This window comes from Rhipicephalus microplus, chromosome 2 (assembly GCF_043290135.1).
Source record: "Rhipicephalus microplus isolate Deutch F79 chromosome 2, USDA_Rmic, whole genome shotgun sequence".
Taxonomy (NCBI): domain Eukaryota; kingdom Metazoa; phylum Arthropoda; class Arachnida; order Ixodida; family Ixodidae; genus Rhipicephalus; species Rhipicephalus microplus.
Window position 1 is genome coordinate 272,949,270 of NC_134701.1, and position 22,440 is coordinate 272,971,709.

At 40.6% G+C, this 22,440-nt stretch overlaps 1 protein-coding gene across 12 annotated transcripts in view; it reads right to left on the bottom strand.

Moving 5' to 3' along the window:
- ATP8A (ATPase phospholipid transporting 8A1) overlaps positions 1-22,440 on the bottom strand; it is a 111,469-nt gene that overhangs the window by 38,428 nt on the left and 50,601 nt on the right. For 6 of the 12 annotated variants that reach the window (XR_012888050.1, XM_075881690.1, XM_075881701.1 and 3 more), the window contains exons 3-19: positions 21,165-21,276; positions 20,297-20,396; positions 19,655-19,753; positions 18,795-18,840; positions 16,478-16,592; positions 15,014-15,083; positions 14,788-14,915; positions 12,753-12,832; positions 11,211-11,251; positions 11,064-11,120; positions 9,864-9,972; positions 6,828-6,958; positions 4,474-4,640; positions 3,877-3,934; positions 2,935-3,046; positions 1,079-1,161; positions 46-95 (exon numbers count right to left, since the gene is read on the bottom strand). Coding sequence is in view for 11 of the 12 variants with exons in the window: in XM_075881690.1 (XP_075737805.1) it covers positions 46-95; positions 1,079-1,161; positions 2,935-3,046; positions 3,877-3,934; positions 4,474-4,640; positions 6,828-6,958; positions 9,864-9,972; positions 11,064-11,120; positions 11,211-11,251; positions 12,753-12,832; positions 14,788-14,915; positions 15,014-15,083; positions 16,478-16,592; positions 18,795-18,840; positions 19,655-19,753; positions 20,297-20,396; positions 21,165-21,276 (1,558 nt within the window). In the remaining variant the exon portion in view is untranslated. The remainder of the gene's footprint in view (positions 1-45; positions 96-1,078; positions 1,162-2,934; positions 3,047-3,876; positions 3,935-4,473; positions 4,641-6,827; positions 6,959-9,863; positions 9,973-11,063; positions 11,121-11,210; positions 11,252-12,752; positions 12,833-14,787; positions 14,916-15,013; positions 15,084-16,477; positions 16,593-18,794; positions 18,841-19,654; positions 19,754-20,296; positions 20,397-21,164; positions 21,277-22,440) is intronic. The other 6 variants (XM_075881710.1, XM_075881694.1, XM_075881706.1 and 3 more) reach the window with 1 other exon arrangement.

The following is a 22,440-nucleotide window of genomic DNA, read 5'->3' on the forward strand; positions in this document are numbered from 1 at the left end:
TTTTGGTTTATTGCAACAGCAAAGGTGCAGAGATGAAAATCTTACCTCGTGAACTCTATGACGTTCAAGATCTCGTACTGCTCATTTGCACCAAACTGAAAGCAAAGATAAAAAATGTACTCTAAGATTGCTATCTAATTCTCTTAACATTTCAAGTGATAGCAAAAACGGCAATAGACATTCAAGACACTTTTCTGTTAAATAAATGAATGTACATAAATGAACGCACTAGAGCAACTATACTTTAATAGAAGTAATGACAGTAAACTTGCAGAACAATATCTGCATTTAGATAATAAAAAAGCATTTTATCTAGACTCGCGGATTACATTTTTTTTCACTTGTTGGTAAACAAGATAGCTTAGTTACAAAAGAAACAATAGCTCAAATATCCCGTAGGAGGGTGGAAAGTTAAGTGATTTCATATACTTGCAAGACGAAACAGAACAGCACTTGTCCTGTCTTTAATTTTTTGTGTTCCTTCTGCAGTGTCCCCATTTTTTTTTCACAATTTATTCCAGTGAGCAGGATCACCAACACATCAGTGGCACCTAAGTTGTTTCATGCACAAGAAACTGATGAGTTGCCCATAGCGATCTTTTAACGAGCAGTAACCATTTCTATAGGTGACTAAAGAAGAGACTAGCCTCTTTGATAGATGGGAAAAATTTATGCGAATGAGACAAGTCAGCGAGATAATTCCGAGGTGGTGCTGTCAGAAGCATTTTCAAAACCTTATATGGCACATGAGTGGCCTATTTGCTACGCGAGATGTGCTATAAACCAATCTAAGTCAATCTCACTTTTTTACTGTAGATTCTCGTTAAGGGTTCTGGAAAATTAACGGGTGTTCCGCTTAGTGAGAGGTGAACATAGGACGGAATTGAAGTACGAAACCGACAATGTAAGAAGGAAGTTGTTGCACTTAAGAAGCAGATCCGCTTACAAGATTTTTATTGACTGAGAGTCTATGTATACTGATGCTTTTAGAGCGGCAACGAAAAGGGATCCCACTGTATTTGCAAGTGCAAAGGAAGGAAACAAGCAAAACAGAATAATTAAATGAAAGATGCCTCACAATGTTCACTGTCACATGTGTTGGCGTCCTGGTTGTGAAGACAAAGCCGACCTCCCGGGCCCCTTTTACAAGAGCTCCTTCATCTGAAAAATGAATAATGACTACCATTTTATCCCTTCGCACACACTGGTATCAGTCCGCGCACCGTCATATCACGCTGAACTTGTCGAAAGAATCAATGTTTGTCTGAAACATAAAATACAATGCGCACAGCTAAAGGAAACAAAAACTTTCATATTTCACCAGTGTAACGTGTTCACAATGACTGCAACTTCCTCAGCAAGTACTTTTAGGTAGTAGACGAGGCAATTCAAAAAAGAATTTAATGAGTACAAGTTCCCTAGAAAAATTTGCAAATAAAAATTAGTGCAGATGCTAAAGAAGATGAAGACCTTCCTGCTAAATGCAATACATACCAATGTTAAGACTCCAAATGAGCAATTTATTTATTTATTTATTTATTAGAATACCCTCAGGGCCCGTAGGGCATTACAGAGGGGGTGGGTACAACATTTATAACACACAAGAAAAAAAAGACAAAATAAAGAAACAAGTGTCAGATGCGCAAATCAGGAAGGCAACATAAGTCAACTAAAAATGTATAAGAATTCAAGCACATACAAGACAAAGATAGATAATGGAAACTGCGTATAGTTACAAGCATTGCTGAGAAATTGCAGTCTTGAATAACAAAGGGTCTGTTATTGTTACAACGGAAGAGGGAAGGTGGTTCCAATCGGCGGCTGTTTTCGGTAAGAAGGCTGCTGAAAAGAATTTGGTGCGGCAAAACGGAATGGCAACCTTATGCTGGTGATCAATGCGCGATGAGTGGTATGACGGTTGTGAAATGAGGTCTCGCTTCATTGATGGATTGTGAAAAAATATCTTATGAAAAAAATGCAGTCGCGCCAGTTTCCTCCGGACAGTTAAATTGGGTAGGTCAAGGTTAGATTTCATTTCTGATATGCTAGCAGTACGGGAATAATTAGAACAAATGAACCGAACTGAGCGGTTCTGAACAGATTCTAACGCATTAATTAAATTTTGCTGCACGGGATCCCATATAGCGGACGCGTACTCAAGCTTTGGGCGAATTAGTGATCGGTATAATAGAATTTTGAGGGACAGCGGAGCGCGAGAAAAGTTGCGGCATAAGTATCCTAGCGTTCGGTTAGCGTTATTACAGATGTAGGTAACATGCGTGTGCCAAGATAGATTGTTGGTAATGTAAACGCCGAGGTACTTATATGAAGAAACATGCTGGAGGGGAACGGCGTTAATTCTGTAGGTACAGGGGGGATAAATAGAGAAATTGGATAGCATAACAGCATTAACATAGTGAAGGTCGCATGCATTCTGACTCCCGCTCTAGAATTGCATGTGTTATTTAAAAAAAAACCTGTAGAGGCATCGATAAAGAATCGCAGCACATTTGATACATGCTAGCATACAAATGTGTGCGAGTATGAAAATGACAAAATGCAAACAGCGCTACTGCTAGCAACATCTCATGACACACCATTTAACCAAGGTATGAAGAACGCGGAAATTTGCCACCTGTTTTGCGTTATTTTTGCTGACATGCATTTGTGAATAGCAATGTAATTGCTGCACACATAATTTATACGTTCCCACAGGAGAACATGACATTCTATGCATCTGGCATCGCAAAAATTCATGCCCTGAATATGTTACCATTCAAGACAGTAACTTCCAGAGGTACTAAACATGACAGCCTACAACACAATTAGGAACTAAAAAAAATTACTGCAAGCACATTTCAAAAATTACTGCAAGCACATTTCGACCAGTAACAGAAACTTCCAGCCTACAACACAATTAGCATGGTTTATTACCGGGTGATGCGGCTTGGTACTTGATGTAATTTGTTTCAGGGTCAATCTCAGGCACCACTGTATGGCAAACAGCCATCAGCGTGAAGAACTCCCGCACATAGGGTGTGGCAGCCTAGGAATGCAATTTGAAGGACAAAATATGAAATATTAATGAATGAATGTTCATTTTGAGCAAAATACAGGAAGTGGGCCCTGAGCAAAAAGCTAGAAGAGTAGTTTGAGAAGTGACCAAGGTCCAATAAAGCAAAAAAAAAAGAGAAAAAAAAGCAGCAGAGCAGCAGAAACATGCGCACATTCACAGGTGCACCGCAAAGTGACCAAATAGAAAACAGAGAGCATTTACATTCATGGAGCAAGCAAACCAAGTCATAAATGGGCATAGTGGAAAACCATGAGTGGATGTTCAACAGCATACAGTGCTTCGTGGTCAAAACCTAATGAGCAGCTCTCAAGGCAATGTTCATCTAGACAAACAAAAGGAAAACTGAGGTGTATGGGGTGAGTCGGTACTACAGTAATACCTTGTTAACTTGAACTTGCATATCCTGAAAAATTGGCTAAGTCAGAATTTTTTGCCTATACCTTACATGTATATTTTTTCCTTTATCTCGAAGTATATTTCGGCCGCATTGCGAATAACTCGAAATCTTGACCGAGAGTGGAACAAAAATTCTTCCGCTGGACCATTTCACAAGATTCGCGCAATACTGCTACGCCTGAAATTTGTCGATTTTTTTTTTCTTATATAGCTGCGCCTGCCACTACGTCGATGCTTTTCATGAACACGAAGTGTGCAAAGTGTCAGCCCAGTGACATAACAACTTTGTCAAGCAACCCTGTGGCATGCCATGTGTCACATGCCCTGAACAGGGAGGCCCTCTGCCTACACTTCGCATAGTTTGCCTTCTGTGATGGCTTCAAACATTGTAATTCACAGCTTACCGTGTTCTTGCGAAGAATATCGTGAATCTCCTTGGGGTCAAGTCCTTCGTCTAAAGTGCTGCAAATAAGATGGGCATCCTTGTAAACAAAAATTCATTGTGGAAGAACACATTACTGTACATGCATACATATAAGTGACATTGAAACGTAAGTACATTTACATGCAATGTGGAGGCCCAGGGTGTTCAAGCATTGTAATTTGAGTGTAGCTTGACAGCAATGCTCTTTCTACTTCAATAGAATGTTTTGTATGATCAAGCAATAAAAAATACGAGGCAGAAATGGGATGTTTTGCACTCAGCAGGGGACAGTTTCAATTGTCTTGTTTCTTTCTTACAAGTTATAACAACTGTAAGTAAACAATAGTTGCACTCATGCAGAGGTTTTCAAAACTAGACTTCTTACACACCCATACCCAAGCAAACCAGTCGTTGTGAAGCACGCAGTAGGAAGCTCACTTTTGACAATGGCACGCACTTCACTGGTAATATTGTAAGAAACAATGCTTGCTTATAGTGACACTGTCTTTTTAGAATACAATAGAGATAAAGTTAAGTTCATCACTACAAAATGAACAGGCACTGGCATGTCACCCACCCGTACATCCGGCCAGCAATGCTGCATCGCTTGAATTCCATGATGTTGCAAGTCAGAGTGCCGGTCTTGTCAGAAAAGATGTACTTGATCTGGCCGAGTTCCTCATTCAGATTGGAAGTCCTGGCCATAGCGGGTGTGTCCGTCTCTTCGTAGTACATCTCTGAATCCTGACAAGACAGGCATATGAAGCAGCTGCATGAGCCCACAGAACGCCAACGCATGCAATTTAATGTGTGATGTGTTGATGTGCGTGACAGAAATATCAGGCCCGCTTCGCACCGCTAGTTCCAAGCCTTAAAGGGCCACTCACCAGGCTCCCAAATACAAAAAAACCAATATTCTCAACTGATATATTTTGTCCTTCTTGCGAACTTCTGTGATGCAGACAGTAGTTCCCTGACGTCTACAGCGTAATTTCAGTGGATTGGTTTATATAGACGAAATATCACATGTGATTTGTCTCCTGCACTGCTGTGCCGTGCAGCCGCCCATCCGTTCTTCTTTGTCTAGCATGAATATCATGCAAAATGAACCGATCAAACTTCTTTTTTTGTGTGTGTGTTTACAACTGCACAAGCAGCGATAACAGCGTGCAGCCGAAAAACACGATAATCTGATAGGCTCTAGCGCTTCGTGCTGATACGATTCACGTGCATTTCATAACTAAGGGCCGAGGAGAATGCGTCGTGTGTATGAAGGAGAGGAGAAAATCATCCCCTCGTCTTTAATTGCGAGGTGGCGAGTGGCCATTTACAGAGCAGCAAAGCTGGGCAGCTTTCCTTAGCATTCCTGCAAAGACTGGCCGAGAGATACTAGTAAGTTAAGCCTAGATATACTCACATGAGCACAGGGAGGGGCAGTTAAGCGCGAGACAGACGTGCGATTTTCTGTGCGATGCGGCATGTGGCATCGCATTGTGCGGCGTGCCACATGCGACGTTTCGGGACACACGAGGACAAAGGAGCTATCAGCGGCAGGCTCCGCCCCCATGCGGCGCCTCGGCATGCAGGGTCGAACGACTTGGTATCCTCGTAATGAGGCTCAAAACAAACAACACTGCACAGCCACGCTTCGTTCTATAAAAATAATTAACAAATCACATTCGTGAACGACCAGCACGTCGTAACCACGGCAACAGTTGATTATTCATGGCTCCGACAGGTAGGCCTAGCATCTCGGGCGCCGGGCCGTCACCTACGCCATTCACACGCGAGATCGTCATCGAGCGCTTGTTTTTAACAACACTATCAAGCATTGCGCTCATATCTAATGCGTTAGCATGCATACATTACTACTTTATCGATGCCATCGATGTGAAGAGCAAAGGTGGAAGTGAAGCGAGCCAGCGCAGAGACGCCGGTAGCTGTGTTTACCTGCGAAATGACCTTGCATCGCTGCTCACGATCTCCTATCTTGCTAGCGGTTTCAAAACGGGCGTTGTCGTGCAGAAAATTCACACTTCAAGCATCACTTTATTCAATCCGGATTAATATCACGTCACCAAGGAAATGTACTCAATGTTTGTCACGCCGCCGCAGTCGGCGATGTCAGCAAATCCACGCTCGCACCGCTCCATCGACTCACCTGGAGCCTTGGACCACAGGTGACGGGAGCGGCGACAAGGACATGGCGCCACTAGCATCGTGACGCCACTCGTATGCTCACGCTGTGATTGGCTGCTGCCATGCGACGGTGCGATGCTGCGATGAAAATATCTAGCTGGTTCGACGCTCGCTGCACCGGCTATGCGGCGGTGCGACGCAAGGATAAGTCGCGAAACGTCACAAAACGTCACCACTCCGGCAGTCGCATCGTCGCACCGCATGCCGAATCGCAGAGAAAATCGCACATCTGTCTCGCGCTTTAAGCCTGGGAAAGCCAGGCCAAGTCTAGGAAATCAAATTTTAGGCTCTCTCTCTTTCTATTTCTCTCTCTTTCTCTTGCTTTCTTTCTGTTTCTTTCTTTTTTGTTTTTTTTTGCCTATAGCAACACAATCATATGGTTCTTTTATAAATGTGTGTTCTGCTAACGTCCAACGTTAGCCTACAGACCATCGGCACTAGTGTCGGAATCCTGCCTTGGTAAGAAACTTGATGCCGTTTTATTTATTTCTTCTCCTCCTCCTCTCTTCTTCTTCCTACACCTTGGCAAAATTTTTCTGTGCATACCAAACAGCCTAACCTTTGGTGTAAACAGCTTTGCTGTGGAAGCCGTAAACATCTTCATATTAGGGTTGCGGGCTAGTAAGGAACTATGATTTGGTGCCCGAGTGCAAATGTATGCAGTGGGAGCACCGATGGCGCATTAAATGCATTAACAATATTCAGGAAAATATATACGTATTATGCACATACCATGTTGATGAAACTGGCCTGTATGAATCGCACCATTTCCAGGGTCACCTGCAGGCTGATGGGGATCAGGTTGTTGTACAGGATGATGAAGGTGAGGAAGTTGTAGCAAAAGTTGCTGTTGCTGCTCAGATCTGCAAGGGGAAAAGGGGGCAACAGAGAGCGGGAGAGATACAATGAGAATTAAGGCTGTATGAAGGCAAGCCATGTTACGGTGCAAGCAAAACATTGCCACAACCAAAAAAAAAAACTGAAGAATACACAGTGAACAGCTTGACACATTCTAGGCCTTGTCTTTGCAATAAAATGTAAGTTCTTCTGGGACACAAGTTTTCAAAAAACAACTCTAAACAACCTTTAATCCCCAACAGTAGCTGCAATATTTCTGCTGACCTCCGGGAATGAGTATAAATGTGAATATTCACTGAATACTGTAAATGAACCGGAAATTATAGATTGAAGCTTTAGCAGAAGATTGAAGCCATGAGATTTTCTTCCTATATCAGGAAACATGAAGCAGAACAACTTGGTGTGCCTGTCGGCCTTCCAAGGTGTCATTAGAAAGTGCAGTCATTGCCAAAAAAGCTAGCTTGACCTTTTCAAGATTTTTGCCGTACATGTACAGCAGCCCCTGACATAGCCCACAGGGTTTTTATCGCACATGTACTGCACTGCGTCTATGTTTAAAACTCATGGCTTTTTTTTTATCATTTTTCTTACTTGGCGTGTAAACCTTACTTCTGGAAACTGGAATTTGTTTTCATGCATGAATGTCTCTTTATAGTTGCTTTTTTTTTATGCTTCGCAAGATAATGCGCCAGAAGTCACTATGACATTCGAGCACGTCCACGGTGCGGCTGGTTTGAAATGTGTGCATGATCGATCATTTTTCTTGCTTGAAACTTGCTGCCATGCTTCGGGAAAACATGCAATTTTTTTCAAGAGGCAATACCTCTCCGTTTCTTGTTTCTTACTAAAGCAGCACAGCGACCTTGGCTTGTACATCCGAACATGCGCATGTGGTGCGGCTGGTCTTGGTTTCGTATTTCAGGTGGTTATTGCTTCTTGTACTTGCATAGCTAATCACTGTCTGGTTTCCAATCTTTCTAAGAGTGACCACTTGCAACACTCTAGTTTATTGCTAACCGGGGCGTAATTACATGTTTCTGTGTGGCGCTACAGTACATGAATAACGCCGCCGTAGTTGCGTTTTCTGTTTTGGGCACTCGGCATATCTCACCCCCTCTCATTGGTGATAAGACATATTATAGCTTTTTCACTCGTTTTGTTGTCCGGATAGGTGCGCAACCATACAGATTTCTTCCATGCGCTCTCTCGTGCAGTTCGCTTATGCTATGAAAGTGCACACAGGTTGCTATGCTGCTAGTGAGCTGAGTGGCGATTCTTCCGATACGAACTATTCCCCAATTGCCAAAACTGATTCATTGGATTTCAGTTCGCCAGACAAGGATTTACTTACGAGTTCAGACTTATTATTAGATAATGATGAAGGAGCGACATCTCGAAAGCGTGCCGGGTGATATGATTAGAATCAAATCAAAGGTGACTATTCCCCAGTGTTTAGTGTTTGAGCAAAAACATTTTTTACCGGGAAAGAACTCTGGTGCACTTATTTTAGTACGTCTGTGAGCTAGTTTGTTATAATGCATATTTCTTATTAATAAAAAATCATAAAAGTGGTTTTGTTTAGGATTTTGCTTGATGTTACTTTAAATAAACCATGTGTATGTAACAGCACGAAATGATTTGTCACATAACAGTCACAAAAAAAATTCACACAATTTTTTCTTAAATAAAATGATCTGAAGAATTTATTTCAGCAATATAAAATTTACACATTCCTGGCATGCATGTTGTGAAAAATTCAGCCCTTTCGGGGTTAAATCACTTCCCACTCATAATACTTCCCACTTCCCACTTTTTTTGTTCGACAAAGACGATGGAGCTTTCTGTTTAGAACAGCAATGACCTTTGGTGTGATCATCTCAATAAACACTTCAGGCAGGACTTGACAACTGATGACTATCACAATGAATGCAGTTATTAAACACAAGTAATGTTCTACTGCTAACACATGCAGATCTGTTGTCTCAACGAAATTTTCATAATCTTTTCTTTCTCTCTCTTTTTTTGTCCCGATATGATGTTGAAATATGCAAGGCAGAAACACAGATAAAGTTAAGAGTAAGAAGTTCAAGCCATGAATAAGTAGACTAGTATCAACAGCAAAATGTTGCTGTATCTACTTACATGTTCCTAGTGAGGAAAAAGTGAGAAAAGCACGTCACCACACCAAACAGAAACGTAGTCGAGAAACTAATTCCTAAAAAACTTTACAGCCAACAACAACACCAACAACAACACCAGGAGATACCGGCGGACTAAAGGTTTTAGTAACAACTATAAGAAGACTGTTGCTCACCAGACAATTAGATTTGCAGGCATGCAATGCCTGAAACGTAACTTCTCAAACAAATGTAAGAGCCTCTAATTTCCCTCCCATTCTTGCATCACCTATCAAGGTTGTTTTTTATCAAAAATGTTCTTAGGTGAAACTTTTATCTTAATTATGACTTAATGGTAATTGTTTCCCAAGTTATACCTAACTGTGGTTTGTATAATGCTGGATCTGTCTAACATTAGCATGTGAGGCCACTCTGATAAGAAAAAACCGGCAACTCAGAGAAATAAAAGTCTATAGCAGAAATAGTGAATAACTGCAAAAGACTACAGTCAGACAGTACTTGCCAGCAAAATTATCAGCTAATAGATTTTACAGATGAAATTATCATTTTAGCAAGCAAGAAAAAGTTATGTTGATTGCTCATTCGGATGACTGAGCGTCAACCCCATATAATTTAACCCTGTTAACATGGCGCTTTAACTATTTTTACTGCACTGTATCCTTTTTTGAATATCAGGCCACAAAATGTAGGCTTTGCTGCCATAATGGTAGCAGCATCATATTTGTGCAAAAAAAAGCAATACAGGCAATAATAAAGACGTGAAAACACGAACCATCTAGGCCTAGATACCAGTCGGTGGCGGCGTGCTTTGCAGTCCAAATCTCACTGGCTACCGAGCTGATCAGTGCCAAGACTATCAGCAGCAGGAACAACATGATGATCTGCACAACGAATCACACACTTCAGTACATACAGTATGCTTGACAAGAAAGAAAAGTCCGATTTATACAATGGACGTGCAAATACACACACATAGAATGATACCAAAGCTTAAGTGAATTCCACTCCTATAAGTATTGACGAGAGGTTCACAATAAATCTCAATGAAATTTCAGGGTTTGTCGCTCCAAAAAAAAACATGAAAAGCTCATAACGCCTCATTTATAACAAATGCACACCCACTGAGTAAATAATTAACCTTTTTATGAGAACAATACGCAGGCCAATTGCATCTTTGACCTGAACTAAAACAAAGTCAAATGCATAGCTCATTCCCACTTTATGGTTTTTATGCGGATATATCGTGGCGTCCATTCGAACTCTTTCAAATATAAAACATGATGCCATCAATAGAAATGTGAAGTATAATTTTCATGCTGCAGGAAATCGAAAATGTAATACACTTATTTGTTCACTTACTAGTTGTTCATGGCAAGAGAGAACCTAATATACTCTAATCATAACCGACACATTTATCCTTCTCAATATCTTTTACATAGGGCATCTAATGCTTGCATCTGCATGCTGCATTTGAATAACACATTTCTGCAATATACAGCCTTATTGAACATACTATTGAGCAAACAGAAAAGTTTAGTTGAGCTTCCACATTTTCTGGAATGAATTACAGACATCTTTAATAGAGAGGACGATAACTAGTCACTACTACGATTTTGGTCTCATAGTACTTGAACTTAAAGAGCATGTCATTCTTCATCTATATAAAATGCAATCACACAGGTACAATTAATTTCTCTTCAACCACTGTTCAATCGAGAGAGACGATCAGCTTTGCATTAAGGTGTTTAATACATAAGGCTTTAGGAGTATGTGTAGGAACATCAAAAGCTCAATGGACTACATTAAAAAGGTTCACTGGATTCGATTCTGCTGAACAGAGGTTTGACCATTAGGTCACCACTGTTGTCTTGGATGTCTTTAATTTCAGTTTTTATTTGTGCATTTTTATGCAGTACTAATTATGTTTTTTAAGAAAGTTTCACATTGTACAAAAACAAAAGGCGACATGTACCTGGGTGTTGGTGACTTTATCAACGGTAGACCGCTTCAACGGGGCAGCAGTGGAGTTCTGTGCAAGGTGACAAAAACAGTAAAATAATTGTACAGTGCCCTAAACTTTTCAGACATGCCATTGCCAAGATCTAACAGGCATACTGACCATCATGAGCTTTGATTCATGGCCCGTGTAGATGACAAGACCTGCAAGCAAAATAGTAAAAAAAATTCCAACAATGCATCTGTACTTAAAAATATACTAGATAAAAGTGACATTGCCATTAAATATCATATATAATCTCTTGAAGCTACCCGATCTCACATGCATCGAAACATTGCTTACGCGTCCCTCACTTGAACGTTTCCCCCATATAACTTCTTTTAAGCCTTAAACTAGTGAATAATCCAGACTTCTTGTTTGCTAGGCCAGTTAATTCCTTAAAACTCTTGAAATATTATGAAAAAATTATAAAAGGAATGACAACAGAGAGAGAGAGTAGAAAGAGCATGGACTTCTAACAATTGGAAGTCTCTTCTCTTATCACTACGTCATCGTCCCTTCCTTTATTTTTTCGTTGTCTCATGTTGAATGAATTTCTCCAAAGTAAAAATGTGTGTAATGTGTCTGTTTTATTTCTCAGCTGTACTTTTTTTCCAAATTTTACCTGCATGTTTGCATGACAGGTTTCCCAGCTACAAAACTTTCTTTTCAGGGGTCTATGAAAATGTATTGGAAAGGTGCTACTACTGTATATGTACTGAATGTTGAAGTCCTGAAAGTAAAGGTTCTTATTAAGCAGACTGGAATAAGCTTTCAAGTAACAAGCTATTTACTGTGTGGGGTCTCGATGTGGAGAGCACGCTCTTGCAGTGAACGGACACAGCAGACGCGGTCGGACCAAACCAAACAAAACACCTTTATTTAACTATCTTTAGAACGACAATATCGTCAGCCGAATTATTATACATCAATTGTGATCCACAGGCAAAACAACTTTACACAATATTACACAACACTCAACAACATGACAAACAAGGCGGTGTCGCTAATGCCTGACCCACCACAAGTGCCCCCAGCAGACAGCCCGCGGTGCCGTGCACCGGGGTCCCACTGAGAGAGACAACTGCTCGCGCAAAACAACCCTCGCTCAACTATCTCGTGCCACCACCAAGGCTTGCCGCCAGGTGTCACAACCGGTGCTACCGATCTAACCCTCATGATTATAGTGGTGATCAACGCTTGCGAACACAGTACCACCTGCCACTCAATAGTTGTGCCCCCGAAATGCGGCTGCTGTGCGAAGCACGTGCACACCGCAGCGGGAACAACTTTACAGGGAGTGTCAGCGCCCCCACAACTGAAACAAATATCACCACGCGCAAGAATCTGCAACGGGCAGATTATTGGGCTATTATCTACCTGTAACTGTTATCCACCTGTAACTCTGTCTAAAAGCTTTAAGAGGGAAGTAGACAGCAATACAATTAAAGCCACTTAACATGCAAAGCAAATCAACTTGGAGGAAATCCCAGGACAAACATAGGTTTCAATAAATACAGGTAGTACTCAATGTGTCCTGCACCTAAGTGTGGATTCTTTCTCAGGCAATAAAATAGAACAGCTACATGCGATCAACCAAGATTCAATTCATAAAGATTATGGTGCACCTACAAGCAGTGCACAAAAACAAATGCACGAACTTACCGAATGCCCACGTTGTATTCTTCAACATGGCACCGCGAAGGAGAATCTGGTCAGGACACAGAGGACTTGTTCTTGAAGGCCTTGTAAATATCATGAAATGCTATTAAAAGAGTGCACTTCCTAGCAAACCCTTAAAAAATTATTGGCATTGATAAATTGAACGCCTGCTCGGATGCGGAATTAGGGGTTTATAGATTGCTTAGGACTACTTAGAACCTTTAAAACACTTTTAACGATCAGTTCTGAAGCTTTAAATGGAGTGAACACTTGATGTTAACAGGGTAAAAGCAACAACAATGAAAATTTCACATATGAGTTTCATAACAGATAAACATGTGAACAATCAAGTTTAGGGTCGTACCACTGCACATACATTAACACTGGCATAGCTAATGAACAAACAGTTTTTGGCCACTACACAAAGCAAAAAGTAAAAAATTTAAGTGAAGCAAGTGCTGTTACACATTTCAGTGCATTCATCTAGCTTCTAAAGATGGGTAAATAAAAAAATCTATCCAGTGATCTCACTTGTATGTGGTACTCATGTGTAAAACAAGCTTCTTACTAGTGCTAAGCACCTACTATACGCTGATGGCCAACCATCTTATGGCCCTGGCCCAACTATCTTTACATCATCTAAATGGGTTTTTACGCTCGAGACCAACTTTGACACAGATTTACATAATATAACTAAGTGATACCGAGGCAATTAGCTATAGCAATATTACCCAGTTTTTCCAGCCAAACAATCATCTTTTGCCGGCCGTGAGGACAAACAACTGCAAGTTCATAACTCTATTTACAAGCATAGCTATCTAGAATTCATCGCCTTTTGAATTAAAATCGCACAATATTCATATTTTCATCTCACACTATAAGAAACAATTTGTTCAGGAACTTGTCAGCTATTCTGAACTGTGTAATTAACAGCTCTCAACCTTTCTGTGCTATTTTCATGTTGAACAGTTACTTTTGCATGACTAATAATAAAACGAGTTGCATTTGTTAGGTAGAGCTGTTCTATAGTCTTGCTTAGTTATTCCAGTTTTATCACTAGCTTTTCATCATTTCCATGCAATTTTTTTTATAATAGTGTTGTCATAATACTATATATTCATCATATTGTTATTGTAATCAAGCTTGCTCATTATTACTCCCACGTTAATATACTTTTGCTGTATTTTTTTTTTGTAATTACCCCATTTATGTAGCCCCACTCATTACCCCCTGTCAGTTTCTCTGAAACTTTTGAAACCTCCTGCTGTAATATACTAACCATGTAGCTCAACTGAAGTATATTAACTTGACCACGGTGCTCACTCACTGAGGCTAGAAGATTTGTTCCCTACGCTTGGCTTTTGTTATCTGTCATGCAATATCGGCCATACGCACAGACAGGCCCCTAAAGGAGCGGTTGCTCCAAAGTACAGCAAAGGCCTCCCGATTCAGCCCTCGTTAATTTTTAACATTGGATATCTGGAGATGTTCCCTAGTCCCAGCAAGCATATTCAATGTTTAAGGACATCAAGTTCTCATTAATGTGTTCATACTTGGCCACAACCCAGCTAATTCGGATGATTCTTGGAGTGCACCGAGCAGAGAGCGCTCCAAATGTGCAACGCAAACGAGTGAAAGTGGCACTCGCAGACAACCAAAACGAAGGGGCTCAGTCTGCATTGCTATCATAATCACTACAAATCATATAGTAACAATGTTTCAGGTTGATTAGGAGTTGATACATTTCAGGTGAACTAGAACAGGTGGTCTTCAGCCACGGCAAATGATAAGAAATTGTGTATTTTACACTGCTCTTATGAAAAGTAAATGCAGGATTTACACATGCACCAAGAAAATCCCAATGTATTGGCATAACAGACACCTGTTCATTGTTCTTTATCTTGATACCTTCGATAATTCAGAATACAGCTAATTTGGTTCATTTTTTCTAGTCCCGTGAAATCCAAGTTAGCGAGCTTTTATTGTACAACCAAAAGAGGCTAAATTAGTGTCAGTCACTAGCGAGGTTTAAACTCACTTGGGATTACTGATGTGGATGTTGCCAAGGAACTCGTACAGGTGGCGATTTGGCAATTCACATTCCACATGGCCCTGCATTTCAACGAGGCTCTTGGTGGTGAGCAGCCCTGCCGTCTGGGGCAGACCCTTGGTGAAGCAGAGAGTAGTATGAGCCATGCTGGATGTCATCGGCACATAGTAGACTTGGTGCACTGTTATCACACATGCAATTCTTCATCACTTACCTGCCTTATTTTGAGGTTTGTTTCACCATCGAGGTTCGCAGTTTCAATATAGCACATTCCTTGTGGTTCACTGAAAATATTCGAGAAAGCCACCTGTCAATTATCGTATCAAAATATAATTGAAGGAAAGCACGCAATCAGTGTGTCCGACTCTGTTGGCCCTATCAGGGGCAATTACGTTATCACTTACATGCTTGAAAAACACACTTTTTTCAATAATTTTTTTTCTTCCTTGGCACGCGATGCCGCATTGCAGGAGTACATGGCATTTTTTCTTTTGCCATTTCCTCTTCATTATCTAGTGCTTTATTATAGCAACGCACTGGCTAGATTAAGTTTTGCTCTTTGGCTGGTTCCTACTAGTTGTTCGCACAAAACTCATGGCTTTCTGGTTCAGAATCTTTCAAAAGGGGATCGACTTGTTACTTCCTCGCTTGTTGCTTCCCAATGCGCAATTGCGCCCAATTCCACGCAGGCGCTTACTGACAAAAACGATGCCACTGGGGTTGTGTTGGGTACTGGACTTGTTTTTGCTTCCTGAATGCACTCACAGCTACAAAATTTTGTTCAGTGCATTGAAACATGAACAATGCTAGCAGCATAGAAGTGCGCACCTGCTTCTCTGCTGAAATTCTAGGAAAGAGTCCTACAAATCACCACTTGACTGCTGAATCAGAATCTCATTCAGTAATGTCAGCTCGCCATACAAGGAGTTACAAGTTAAGACTCGGATGTTGATGAGAGAGCGACATCTCAAACGGGAGTGTGGCACGACGATGCTGACTGAACCAACAGCAACTTTCCTGTGTTCCCACTTGATGTCATTTTGTGCACTTATTTTGTACGTCTGTGCTCTTGCAATGCATAATTTTCAACAGTCATGTAGGCTTTTTTAAAATAATTTTGCTTTACTCATGAATAAAACATGCGTATGCAACAAGACAATTTTATTGTCACTTCATAGTCTCCTTAAATAATTGTATTTTTTTTCTTGAATGAATTTACCTGACGAATTTCAATCAGCCGTTAAAAAAAAACCGACCCTGGTAAGTTGAGTCTGGCAAAAAAGTATGCAAGTCAGCAGCAAAGTTTAGACGAATACACACAGCAATTAGCTTTTGATATGGTCTTATCAATGAAAACAAGTACTACTTGTTTTTCTTTTGAAAAGTGTTTGTTACAGTTCCAAATTAATGGCAAGAAAACACAGCTCTATAATATTGCAAACATGCTTCCATAAACATCAAGGTCATTAGAATAGATGATGGGCTGAAATCAACATTTATGCCAACAGAATGCCATTCTCCTTTCTAGCTAGCCCAACAAAAAAAAGAGATTAAAAGATAAAAAATCGATAGCCCAAACACACCTTTTAACTGTACAAATACTCTCACACTAAACTACCAAAGAAAAGTGTATTTAAATGGTACGGGGGTCAAGAAGCCGTGCACAGCACTGTTTTACCTTGAAGACAACAAGACGAGGTCAGCTGGAAAAAACTGGCCGCTGGTGATCTTGAGAAAGTCGCCCACCACAACCTGTGTCCACCTGATCCCCTTCCATTCCCCGTCCCGCAGGGCTGGCAAAAGAAAATTGAAATTGCACAAGCACCCCCAAAAGTGAGCACCGATTGTGAAGCTCAAGCTCGCATTGATCAAAACAATACCTTATGCGCTACTGCAAAAAAACAAATACAAAGAACTATGCTACCCATAGTAGATTTAAAAGCTCATTTTATTTTTTTTTCAATTTTTTATACCCTCGGGTAGAAGCACAAAAAAGGGGAGGGGTACATATGAGGTGTGTTACATCGAAAAATGAGAAATGAGTAGTAGTCATGACTTTCAGCTGAGGCCATTTCTAAAGATGCATAACTACGATGTAATAATTGGAGAAAGCTCCGGCTGCAGAATCTGAATCTCAAATTCAGTTTTTTATTCATCCATATTCAATGTGCAAGCAATTAAATGACCTAGAACTTCATGATAATTAACATAATAATGCAAGGAGAGCAAAAAAATAAAAGCAAAAGCTTGGCACAGTGCATGCCCAACTTTTGACACTTCTGTGTTCTCAGCAACACAGCTGTTCTAGCCAATCATAAATGGCTTTTGTTATCATCTAAACAGGAGAGTCAAGTATTCAGCTTGCAGCTGTGACTGGCTGTACCGTTGTCCATGGACCGCCAGACCTATTTCAGTTTTAAAGCTTTCCAACTACACACATAACTCGATATAACTGATTTGGATATAACAAATTATTTGTTATAACGAAGCAAGTGACCGAAAGCTTTGCTATAGATTGTGTTACAAACTATTGTTTATAATGAAGTTTTGGGTACAACAAAGTATTTTCGTGGCAGATATGACTTTGTTATAATGACGTTTGAGCGTATACGTAAAATATGCCGGAGTACTGAGTAACCATCCCCCAGATATCAAACCTCGGCTGTGCCAGCCTAATATTCAATGGAGGCGCTGAATGGCCGTGTACTTAGATTTAGGTGCATGTTAAAAAACTCCCAGTGGTCGAAATTTTCAGAGCCCTTCACTACGGTGTTGCTCATAATTATATGGTGGTTTTGGGACGCTGAACCCTAACAATTATTATTATCCAATAACACAACACATGCAAGTGCCATGTGCCATGAATTTTTCCCAGAAGCCACATATCGACAGCTCGTGTGATGCTCCATTGCAGTGGTCCATTAAAAGTAACAGATCAGATGCAAAAAGTTAGGAAAACCATTAAAGGCAGCAGAAGATAAGATGGAATGGAGACATAAGCAAGCTAGGAGGCTTAAGATAAGTTAGGCTGACACAAAACAGATATGCAGAGGGGTCCACTATTAAAGGGAACAGTGAAGTGCGTGTCGTCTGTTTAGCCCCACCGCCAGCCAGCTGCGGCAACTAGTTCCGTGCAGAAGCAGTGAGCGCTGTGGGTTGCATTCGTTTGTCATCTGCTACAGTTGCGACAGCACTTCAGCTCGTCACAGAGCACGGCTGAAGTGACAAAATCTAAAGAAACACTAACTTTCCTTCAAGCTAGAAGGAAAATGACAGGAGTTATATATGATCAGATAAATGTAAACCGACACATCAGCCCGACTGCAGTCTTTCGTTCGCCTTCTCATTAGATAAGGATTTCCCTTATCGAGAAAGCTTTCTACTCGTGCCAGTTAAAGGCGCTTTTAAATGCTTTGTTCAGCTTGCGCACTGCAGCAGCTCCAATCTGAATTACTGCTCATGAAATATGCGCACCACAAGGAAAAATATTCTTTAATACAACTCTGCTAGAATAAGGTGTCGGTAACGAAGATATGCTTCTTTAACTACCAAAAATATCAACTAGGCACTAGAATTTTACATAATCTAATTTCCTTTCAGCTTTCCCTCAGCTTTGCATCTGAGGGTGACCATGTGGCCTGCAGACAAATTTAAAAGTGCGGCGACCGGCTCGCTTTGCGGAAATCCGAAGCTCAGCTGCAAGTGTATCAGACGACAAAGGAGCACCGCTCCCAGCGCTCACTGCTCCTGCACGAAACCGGTTGCCGCAACCGGCCATCAGTGGTCCCAAGCAAGCGGCACACACTCCGCTGCTTCCTCCAACAGTAAACCCCTCTGTACTGAGCAACCAGTACAGAGGGGTTGATAACACGTGATGAGTCCCTCGCCCAGAAACAAGATTATTGACCACATTTGCCAAGGTTGCATACATATTACCATCGTTCATGTGTGAGTAATGGTTATACTCAAGGTTCAGAACTTGACGAACTGCTTACCTAAGACTATGCTATTGTTGACGGCATCATCTGCTAGGTGCCTTTTCTGTAATGAAGAGAAAAAAATTTCATTCTTTACCAAACAAAGGACACAAATAACTGGAAGTGCTAAGTATATATCATAACTGCATTACAAAGCACTGTCAAGGATTGTCACAGACACAAGTAAACAAATCTTTATTGTGCTCTGAGGAATAATTACCAAGAAATCAGCACTTGCAAATTTGACGCAACACTACATTTGAGGTCCGCGACAAGAAAGCAATGAATGATCTTCAAAAGCTGCTTGGCTCATCATATGATACTTTACTGATACATCATGAGAAAAAAAGCAAAAGAAAGAAGGGAAAAAAATGTACGACCATTAGGATTTGCCACATGAAGGTATCTAAAGAAGGTGGTGCAAAATCTCAACATCAGGGCAGCATCGTGATACTTTGCAATCTGACATGTTCAGACCACGAAAATTTCACTCTTTTTGTCGAAGTACTGAGTGTTGTTTCTCCTGATTTACCTTGCAGCCACATTTGTTCAATACATCCCTCACAGCCTAAACTACTTTTTCATCAAACTGATGTCTTTACTGTTCGACAATTATGCTACAAGCTTGATATAATGTGCCTCCTTGTCCACAGCAGCAACACCTGCCACCTCAAATGATGTCACCATATGCAGAGCCCAACCAATATCTTGCCAACAGAAGCTTTGTACAACGAGTGTTACAGATAATTCATTGCATACCGCCTGCTGTCATCAAAGAGGTTATAAAAAAGAATGTTTGGAGTGAAGCTGTCTAGGAACACGGGCAAATCGATACGCGATCAACATAAAGAAAACAGAGAGGTGTGAAAACAACTTACAAAATCCTCCACAATTTCTTTGAGGGCTGAAACAACGAGAATGAAGACGAGGGGAACAGCCGTTGTGTAGCGGCCTGTCGGTGACACATTGGGGATTTGCTGCAAGCAGAGGCAGTGATTGCAAAGATATGTAAATGCGACCAGTATGTGAAAGGGCACATTAAATTTGAACAAGTCGAAACAGAGATTGTACAGTGCAACACCTACATCAGCATTCCCGGAGTAACTAAAAAAATTGATGAAGGCCTGTAGTTCAACTTTCTATGCACAGATGTCTTCAATGTATCAGTTCAAACTCTTTCTAAGAATTATATACAGTTACAACGCACTCATTACTAACAAAGAGTGAGTCACACTGGCGCATGTATAAAGGACTAGGGCTGTAAAACGAGGTTCGAATGTATCATTCTCCCTCATACATTCAGCAAAACAACCTACTGCGCATTTGTTAAATTTACTGCAATAGAATACTCGCATCGCGTTTTAATCGCAGATATTTGAATAATATGAAAGGTAAGTATCTACACTGCATTTTGAAGATTTCACGCTGCAGCCAAACAATTTTAAAACAAGGTAGCCTGTAACAAGACAAGCATTTCGAGTCTGTTATCACCAGCAATACCAACAAAAAAAATGGCTCACCTGCAATAGTGCAATGAAAAGGAAGAACACGTTGGCGTATCGCCGAAACTGTTCGAATAGGAACTTGGGGAGAAAGGAGAGGACGTTGTATTTTGCAGTCCTGAAAAGCGTGAAAGAGGGAATGAAAGCAGTACTTTTTGGACGGCACACACTAACTCAGAGTACTCAAACTCGTGATCCGGCCTGCAAATAACTTCCTTCGTGCCATACCTTTTTTTTTTTTTTTTCTAATGCATATATTCATGAGCAATACTGACATGATTGGTATCAAGCATTCTTTGAAGTTTCTTCAGAGGCACGCCAAGCTGCCATAATCGTGTGTTAAAATATAACTGAGAAACAAAACTCTTTCCTTCAGAGTACGAACTTGGGGCATCCATATTGTAGTGGAAATCAGAATCGATATGTGCCTGGAAACCTAACAACAAATTGATTTCAGAAATGACCCATATATGGGGTGTGAAAGGCTTTTTTTTTTAAAAAGAACATTGGCTGACATTTCATTTAAACTTCCCATCGCTCTCCCTGCTCATACCTTCAATGTGTGGGTACTTGCGGGAGACTAAAAATCATGGCTGCGGCCCACTTGCTGAGGCAAGTTTCAGAGCAGTTAATCATATTGCATGAGGCTGGCTATTTAGGCTCATCCAGAGTTATTCACAGTATTTCCATACGGTGCAATATGTTCATGTAACATAAGCAAATGTGCCTAGTGGCAACAGTCATAAGATCTCAGAAGGGATGCAGAATCACGTGCTGTAATCTGAGGAAAGAAATGACAGGCCTGCCACAAATGCTTTCTTTTATATAGGAACAGTACAGTACTGAAAGCACAAACATTAATTTGATCACTGCCGCAAATACTCACGAGATAGCGTTGGAGCAGAACTTCTGCTTCTGCGGTGCGTTGATGTATATCGTGCGATGTTCACCTGATTCATGGTGGTCACTCGCTCCCGATTGCTTGTCATCCTCTTCTGCTGGTCACAGAACAAAAGTGGAAAAATCTGTGGCACATTGTCACAACTTTACAAACAAAGCATCTGTGCTAAGCAGTTCACCAGCTATAACGTGTACATAATTTCTTCATATTTCTTACTTAACACAAAAGCATGCCATGATTACGACAATGTGCATATGACACAAGACTGTACAAGTAAATTATTTTTACTCAATAAAATGTCTGGTGAAATGGGGGTGGAATGTGCAACTGCTCCAAACATAATTTTTTTTTCTTAGCATCTAAATCTATATCATCCCATTCTGCATAGTTTGAACAGCAGTCAAAACTACACAAGGCATAGAGAGACAATGACAGATTATGATCTTTGAAAACCAGCTACGCCAGTTGCATTGCACGCAATGGCATGATATACTACAATGCATATAATGCATGATATGCTATTATGCCCAGGAGCAATAATGCTATCCTAGGCACCTACTCTTGTTTCCACGTCAAATTTCAGCATCAACAGCTAAGGGCTGATCACATGAAAGTTAATGAAAAATAAATACATTTTTTTTTTTTTTTTGCAAAAAGGGCTTCAAACACTCAGAAATAGAGGGAATCTAGTGGTCCCAAACACTGTGCCAGCGACGTGGCCTAACGATAAACCTTAAAAGACATTTGATCTTTATCTTATCCAGTATTATAAAAAAAACTGTTCTGCAATGTATCACAAACATGGCTCTTGAAGAAGATTCTTTAAACCAATGCTGTGCGAGTGACTTTCTTCAGTGTTGAAGATGGACTGTCAATACTCAAGTCAGAGAAAGCATTAACTTTTATTGTACACAAAAGAAACTGCTACATATGATTGAAGAATAAGTGACTGGGTTGAATGGTTGACTGCGATGCTCGGAACATTTTATTTTTTATTATAAAGAGAATGTTCACTATCGGGGCATAAAATTAACTTCAGTTTTTAAAATATTTGGGGAACTTTGATAGAGCAAAAGTTGAAGTCATTAGGTGGCCCATTTATGCTATTTACTGAACAGCGTTTGATGATTGTTCTGTGAGTATGCCTGTTTGCTGTTAAACACGTAAGCACCACAGCACTGGTATAGTCAGTAATGCTATTGTTCTTATTCCTAGTGAAGTGCCATAGAAGCTGCAGTCTTTCTGGCATGAACCACCTCTT